The following is an 8181-nucleotide window of genomic DNA, read 5'->3' as shown; positions in this document are numbered from 1 at the left end:
GCCCCAGTCACGCCTCGGCCCTCCCCTCTCCCAACTGTCTCTCTCCTTTGAGGCCTGCAGGGCCAGAGCTGGAGGTTCCGCTGCTGTGAACCCCGCTGCCTCCCCCTTTCCTCCCCCTTCTCCTCCCGCCTAGCGGTCGGCAGCTACCCAAAGGGGAGCCCCGTCGGGGCGGCCGCTGCCTCAGCCAGGAGAAGAAAAGCACTCTGCACGTGTTCAGAGGCCCTCCCTTCCAATCCTTTCGGGCCACGTGCCTCCCAGAAGTCCCTCTCCCGGAGACGGGGCGAATTCCTCGCTTGCGCCTGGAGAACCCCGCCGTCCAGTTGGGTCGAAAAAGACCGCTCCGTTTGGAGCTTCAGGTTCTGTTCACGTAGCCCAGTATTTTCAGCACCGGGACAGCTCCTTTAGCACCGGGAACTACCGCCCCCTTCCCTTCGCCTAGCCGGCATGCCCTCGAGCATGTACAGAGTGCCTTCCCCCTCCGCCTGAGCCTCGGGGGCAGGGCTTGCCGGCCAGAGGGCGTGCCTTGCTCCGAGGCTTGAGCCCCGGCACCTCTTGGCCGCGATCCTCCCGCAGCAGCGGCGGCAGGAGCAGCAGGCCCCCTCCACGCTCCCCCGCCCTCCCCGTGTGGACGCGGCTGCACAGCTCCGCGCCAGGCAGAGCGAGCGGCGGCGGCGGGAGGCAGCGCCAGTCGGGGGAACTTGCGAGGAGGAAGGAGGCAGGCAGGCAGGCGAGCGCGCACCGGGCGTAGGGGGAGCCCGAGCCTCGCCGGGCGTGGCGGGGCGGCGGCGGCTCCGGCGGCTCCGGGTCCTCCTCCTCCTGCACGTCCCCGCCGCCGCGGAGGTCCGGCTCCAGCTGCCGCTCCTCTCCGCCAGGAGGATGCCCCGGGCTGAGGGGGAGGCGCCCTCCCCGCCGCCGCCTCGCCCGCTGCTGCCGCCGCCGCCTCTGGAGGTGTAGCGGGCGCCGGAGCCGGAGCCCGGCTGGCTGGCTGGCTCGCCCGCCCGCCCAGGATGCTGACCTGCTGCCGCCGCCCGCGCCCGCTCCTCCCGCCGCTGGACCGACGCCGCTGCTCCTCCGCCGCCTCCACTGCCTCCGCCGCTGCCGCCGGACTCTTCCTGGGGCTCGTCTGGCTCCACTCCTGCCACGGGATGCCCCATGTCATCCGCATCGGTGGGTGAGACGACAAACCGGGGCGGGTGGGGGGGGGAGGGAGGTCAGGGCTCACTAGCATGCTATCTCTTCTTTAGGGGGGTTGTCACTCCACTTTGGGGCGATTTTATTGGGTTTGGGGCTTTCTGGGGCGTTTGGCTGGCAACAGGGGCGGGGGGCGACCTTGATTGATTATTTAATAAAAGACCTTGAAAACGACCCTCCCAAGACTTTAAAGACGGAGTCGAGATATAGATATATATTTCTGCAAAGAACAGAGTTCTTTTGCTGGCGGGGGTTCTGTCTCTGAGCCAGAGGTGGCTTCGAGGAGGGTGGGGGGCCTGCCTCTTCATCCTCCCTCCTCCTTACTTTGTCTTGTCCCCTTCTGCAATAGACGTCTTGCAGGCGACGGGAAGTTTGCCCCTCCCGCACCCCCACTCGTCCTTTCCCCCTTTCGTTGCGATATAGACGGAGCTTTTTGCAGGAAGCAAAGTTTGGCTTCTCCCGCGAGGCGCTTTCTGATCTGTGCAGAGAGAGGATGCTGGCTGGAGAAGATGCTACGGAGGATGCAGCCTCGCCTCCGAGATGCTCTGGTCCAGCACATCCTGCGCTAAAGGGGATGCTGAGGGCCAGGCGCTGGCGGCTACATTTCCCTCTGTACAGGAGCCAGGTGCAAATGTGGAGTTTGAAATTTTGATGCTGTTTCCCAGCAAGCAGTTGCTGCCTCTGAATGGGGAGGGTTCCCCCCTTCCCCCAATATTTTGACAACTCCTTTCCCCCAAATATAGTACCAGATTTTGTTGCTGCTGCCAAGGGTGATGTCTCTTGCCTTTGCTTTCCACCAGCCGGCGCAAGGCTTTCTCTTCTTGCTCCCGGGGCTCAGAGGAGTGGGAGAGAGGAACAGCTGTAAATTTTTAGCCATGTGGCAAAGTGAATTCCAAAAGTCAAAGTATCTTTTTTGTGCCTTAATTAAAAGAAAACATTCCCCTGCCTTCTCTTCTGCCTCCTTTCCAGCATAGTTCAGTTGTGGTTCCCTTTGTCTTTGGAAGTTCTTGCAGGAGATTTTGTTGCTTGGCATGGTGTGGTGAAGAGAGGGGAGGGGCAGCTCTGATACCAGGGCAGCCCTTAGGATTCCTGAGGTCAACACTCTCCCCAGCTAACAGAATGTGGCCCCTAGGGAAGTATTCCTGCCCCACTGAACAGAAGGGGAGTTGCCTAAGAGCACGGTGGCATTTGTATCTCCCCACCCCCTGTCTCCCCTGGAAGCAGCTGCTTCTGGGCTCACACATGCTCTAGAGTGCCTTTGTTCTTCTGGCCCAGGAACAGCTGAATTGCCTCCATCAGGGAAGGGAGCCAGAATAGCCACCCCACCAGAGCTGGTGCCTTTGACAGAGAGGCAATCTGAGGTGGGATTCTGGTGAATGCCCTCCCTCCATTTCCCCCCTTGTTTTCTAAGTGTCTGTCCAGCAGGCTGATTTCCAACTAATGTGAGGTCCGGCTTCTGGTCCAGTACAGGTGGTCTTTCCAGCCAAGCTCTCTGCAGTGCCTGTGGGTTTGTGCACAGTCCACACCACCCCTTGAGGATGGGGTAGCCCCTGTTGTGCCTGAACATGGACCCTCTTTCAGTCCCACTCCCATAGACTGAGCTGCTCAGTGTTTGCTGGATTGGGTAGGCATCAGGACCTGATGTTCCATTGCAACTGTGCCTGCTGTTTGGCTTCACCTGATGGGTCCGTTTTGTCCTGGGATGGCTGAATGTGAGCTTGGGGAGTTGGAAAACATCAAAGGAGCCCCCGAGAGCCTTGACATGTATGTCACCTGAGGAAGGCTGCCCTGTGGGCCTAAGGGGCCTCTTCATAATGCAGTGATTTTTCTCAATTTAATAAATAAAAATATATCTAAGATGGTTGGAAGGTCATCAGCCTTTTATGAGCTCTTGTACTCATGCTATGGATGCTTCAGGCAAATGGGTCCTATTTGATGCTTAATGTATGCTAACTGCAAAAATGAATGTGCATTTGGGCTGTGGGAGGGGGGAGGTTGTTCATCTGAGCATGCACCATGCTGTGTTGCTTTCATTGACAATTTGAAAGTATACAGGTTTAACCTTGGTTGTAAACATGGCTGGAACATAAATCCAAGGAATTTGGATGCTTGATATACTGTTGTGTTTGTGCCATTCAAGAGTGGGCCCCCTTTGGATATTTGAAAGGGGAGGGAGCTGGCCCAGCTAGCTGAACTCCACCTCCTGTGGTGTGGAATTTTCTCTGAGGTGAAAAGGCACTGGTGGATTTGTAGAAAGAGCAGAGAAGAGCTTGTAGTTTGCAAATGCTGTGGATTCTACCTTCTTGTTTGGATGGATTATTTCTAGAGGACCACTCAGGTGTGTCTGAGCCATTGTTTATTTTCCAGAGCTCTCTGTATAACTGATTTTCAAGGATGGAGAATAATTTTCTAAACTCTGCTTTTCAAATCTGGCTTGGCTAGGCTTTCCCCTGGAAGCTGGTGGAAGAAAACTGTTTTAATTTTTAAAAGAATAAAAAAGGAAAGATGTTGGTTAGATTTAATGCTTTTCTATGTAAAAATCTCTTTTCTAAAAATGTCACATAAAAGAAGAGAACTGAACAGCCAGAGAGACAAGAGAATTTGTAGCAACTGCGGCAATTTCAGGTTTAGATCAAAGTCAACACAGCTTTCCCGTGCTGAACTGTCATTTTTCCCTTTTAGGAATGCTACAATTTCATCCTTCCTGCTTTCTTAATTTCATTTCTTTGTCCTTTTGTGTCAACTTAAATCAGGTTTTACAATAAACTGAGTTCTAAAAAATCAGGAAAGTTGTTGAATTTCAAATAGAACAGCCTGGTTAAATGACAACAAGGCATGATTCTGAAAAAAAAGACGGCTTGGAGTGGGGAGATCTGTGGTTCTGTTTTTGCTGAAATCATGGTTTTTCTCACTGAAAGAGAAAATTCCAGTACTTTCCTACATTGTTTCTGAGTTATAAGCATTGGGTTTAATCAGCATTGCATGCAAACAGAGGGAGATGTTTTTTACTGGAACATCTTCATGTTTTCTCGAGCAAATGTCATGCAACTTTGAGCATAATCTTTCTTTGAGTGCGATTTATTATGCCTGGTGCAAATGTAATTGCAGACACAGGATTGAGGATTTCAAAGGCAACGTGGGGGTAAATCTGGAACAGCCCAATTGTCTTACATGAATATTGGCTTATGTAAGTGAGGTGGCTGCTGGTAAGTTTGCAAATGCAATTGAACAAAGTATTGTCCTTTGGAGTGAATGACTCCCCATGAAGCAAATTCATTTGGCATTTATGGTTAAATCGCATTTCTTGCCTGCCTTTCATTCATCTGAAGTTTAAAAGCCTTGCTGAGTGATGCAGCAGCAAGTCTCTGCTCCCCCTTGTGCTGCCTTGCAGCCTGTGACATCGCAAAACCTCGAGAAACATGGCAAAAGCTTTCCTAAAGGAGACGGCGAAAGCCTCTCCAATTGCAAGAAGCCTTCGGATGTCACATTTGATTGCTGTGGCAAATCACTCATCTGATTGAAGCATCAATTAATATTCTGCCTTGTTGAAAGAGGTCAAATATATGCCGAGGCTAAAAGGGGAGGCAACAGAGTCAAAATCTGGGTGAAATCTTAGACTCACAAGAGGAGTGTCTCGTTGTCATGGATCCTTGGGTTTCTGCAGGTGGCCGGTATCTCTCCAGAGTGTGATGATGCTCCTAGGTGAAGCATCCATCTCCCTTCTGCATTGTCCTACATGCACTGTGGACTTGAATGGGAAAACTGGTTTGGACCAAAACACAATAGCTGTCCGGCACCTTGCCAAAACGTAGCCACCATCAGCCTTGGTGTTCTCCCACAGACAGCAAGCTTCTGCTTTTTTTTTTTTTTTTTTTTTGCACAGAAGCACTGACAGCTCGCCTCACCCTCGCATTCTGCAGATTGGCGGTTGGAAAGGGCGCATCTTGTGTTTTGTGTACACTGTCGTCGTAAGCCCAGCAAGAAAGGGGCTTCTTTTTTTTTTGCTCTTGGCTTGTGAGGCAGCTGGGACGAAGGCCACAATGCTGGTTTCAAAACAAACAGGCTGAAATAAGAGATGAGTTATGCTAATTTGTGACTGAGAAAGGAGGTTGTGCCATCAATTGTTTGGATAAAATACAAGTAACACAGAAGGGAGGCATGTGGGCGGTTGTAGTCTGCCGAAAATAAAATAGTTCATTGATTATTTTACAGAAATGTGTTGTGGACAAATTCAATTCATAATTACATTTCCTTGAGAGGGTAGCCTTTTTATTCCTGGGACTCATTATTCTGTTTGGCTTTTCTTTTTAGAAACATCGCTTCCAGTCATCCCCTCCAGGGAGATTTAACAGCGTTTCCCTGATACCTAACCCCCCTTTCCAAATAATAATTTCACAATTGAAAACTGCAGTGTTCAATTGTGTCTGGTATTGTTCTGTGAGAAAAGAAAGAATCTGGAGGAAAGAGTCAGATATTATTTTATTTGGCTTGGATGTGATGAATAGCTTGGAGAAAATCTTGTTTTGTGGGGTGGCTGGAAGAAGTGATTTAGAAGGTGGATGGTGCACTCAAGCCTTTAAGGAGTGCAACAAGTGTGTGGGTGTTGATGTGACCACACTCTGCCCGGTATCAGGAGATGAGTGATCCTGGAGAGCAACGCTACCCCCTTCGAGTGTGTGTGAGAATGCAGCATTCCACATTCCTTGGTGGTTTTGTACAGAGCCTCTCCTGATTCTACACACCTCGGATCGACCCACCTGCTTGCTCACTTGTACTTGCCACGCTGATCTCAGGAGCTGCAGTCAGCACTCAGAGGCAAGGCCAGATTTGTCCCACTGTAAACCTGGATCGATGCCTTGAAAGATGACGACTTGGCTCCCAATTTGTGGAAGCGTAATTGAAAATCGATGCTATTGAAGTGAAACCGGTACGGAGATGTTTGCAAGATCAGGGGTGATCTTGTCAGGATAATTCCTCAGAATTAGGGCTCTGGGCCAGGGAGGCTTGATCACTTTACATCGGTGTGCAAGCAAGATTGGGATCTCTGCCTGGATCCTACCCTTCCCCCCCCCCGCCCAACCGCAGCAGTGATGGGATGTGTCACCACAGCCAGCTGGGGACGTAGCGCCTGTCTCTAAGTTTGTGTCTTGGCGAGTGTTAAACAATGAGAGAGGCACGCTGGCGGCAGCCACGGCCGTTGATACAATAAAGCTTAGCCGTACTGGAGAAGACACAAACTGAATGAAGATCAATATGTCACCCCTCCTCCCCCCGCCCTCGCACACTCTCCTCGCGCAAAGCAAATAGCTTCAGACAAGTGGCTTCTCACCACCTGGGAATGGTAGGACCAAGTTAGAAAACATTAGCTTGAGGAACTGTCCCTTCCAGCTTGGAAATTCCAAATGCCTTTAAAAATCCTTTTAAAACAAGAGAGGGAAGCAAACAGAATGAAACACAAGTGCATTCAGATTCAGGCCAGCGTACAGGAAGAGATGCAACACCAGGCCAGGTCTGAAAGTTCCCTGGTGCCCCGGGGGGAGCGGGGAAATAGCTCTTTTTAAAAAAGACCGAATAGTATTTAAAATACGAGGAGGACATATGCACATCTAGCAGATTTTTTTTTTTTGTCATGTCAAAGAAAAAAAAAATGCTGCAATGCTTTGCCATGTCTGCTTTCCAATAAAAAATAAAAAAATAAAATCTGTATGTAGATGCTGATATTTAGGTCTTGCTGGTGCAGATTACAAAGAGCCCTTCCAGAAGCAAAACAGCGAACAAACAATGAGAGGCTGCTTTTGTGAATACAACAGCCCAGATTAAGGCAGGCCCAAGTGTATCCATGCATAATATGGATTTAGGTTTTTTCCTTGTCTCTCCCTTCCCCTTCACTTAATTCTGTGGTGTGGATTTAAGCTTCCATAAGCTCAGTGTGTATGTGTCTGTAACCATCTACCTATTTTAAAATTCTCCCATTTTCTAACCAGCATTAATGTTCTATTTATTATTGTTTCTTGTTTTTTAATACAGTTCTGTGAACCACCCCGATATCTTTTGATGAAGGGCGGTATATAAATTTAATAAATAAAATAAAAATAAAATACAGTTGCACCCTACTTTTCAGGCTATAGATTCAGGCTGTTGGTGGCAGCAGGCCGTGTGTGTGTGTGTGTGTGTGTGTATAGAGCCTAGCTTGACCAGGCTCTGAAGTGGCCTTTGCCTTCACCCCCCACACCCCAATTCTCTCTCCTGTGCATAGATGTCATACTTGAAAAGCTCAAAGGATCATTTAGTGACATGCATGTAAATGCTGTGTTGCCGTTAAATTTCTGGGCTCTATGACGTGCAAATGCAAAATTGGGACGATGCTCTTGGCGCATAATGGAATTTTACCTGCCGGTGTGGAGTGAGGATGGAAGCCATCTGTCCCCTTTGCAGAAGCAGAAACTGCATCCTCCATCTCCCCTTCTCCTGTTGATGCTTTTTTTGAGGATTGATTTCATATCATGTTTTTGAAACACTCTATTTTCATAAGAAACGAGAATGGCTAATTCTCGGGGGGGGGGGATACTTCCAAAATTGCCTCCCCCCCCTTTTTTTGCTCAAACCTGATTCCAAAATGGGTTTTTAATTTCAGGTCACACAGTCATTTGGTGATTTCTGTGAGGTGAGAATGAGGCTGCTGGGGTGTAAACTGTAAGATGAATTTCGAGCGAGAGTGTCATTGTTGCTTCTTTGTGGCAGGCAAATCTAATTACTTAATCCCTGCTCTCTTGAGAACCATCTACATGGATATTAAGGTTTGGCAGCAGTGCAGGAAACAGGGCTGTGGTTGACGTAGGGTTTGCGAAGCTCAGAGTCAGGAGCGCAGTGGGAGAGTCAGGCGGCTTTCTCTGTTGGCCACCCTCTATTGTGTCGTGGGCTGTGATATCGTTAGGGCCGTCTTAAAATTTAATTGTTGCAAGTGCAACCCACCCCAAGTGATGAAAATGC

The 8181-nt window shown here is 49.7% G+C and overlaps 1 protein-coding gene across 1 annotated transcript in view; it reads left to right on the top strand.

Annotated features, from left to right (window-relative positions):
- Nucleotides 1-979: 979 nt before the first annotated feature.
- Nucleotides 980-8181, top strand: part of GRIK3 (glutamate ionotropic receptor kainate type subunit 3) — a 191243-nt gene continuing 184041 nt past the window's right edge. Inside the window, exon 1 of the mRNA XM_081016986.1 lies at nt 980-1167. Within this exon, the coding sequence (XP_080873112.1) occupies nt 1008-1167 (160 nt within the window). The 5' untranslated portion in view covers nt 980-1007. The remainder of the gene's footprint in view (nt 1168-8181) is intronic.

The sequence above is a fragment of the Podarcis pityusensis genome (genome assembly GCF_964106645.2).
Source record: "Podarcis pityusensis genome assembly, chromosome: 8".
Lineage (NCBI taxonomy): Eukaryota > Metazoa > Chordata > Lepidosauria > Squamata > Lacertidae > Podarcis > Podarcis pityusensis.
Note: the sequence above shows the minus strand (reverse complement) of the source record. Positions and strands in the feature narration are given on the sequence as shown.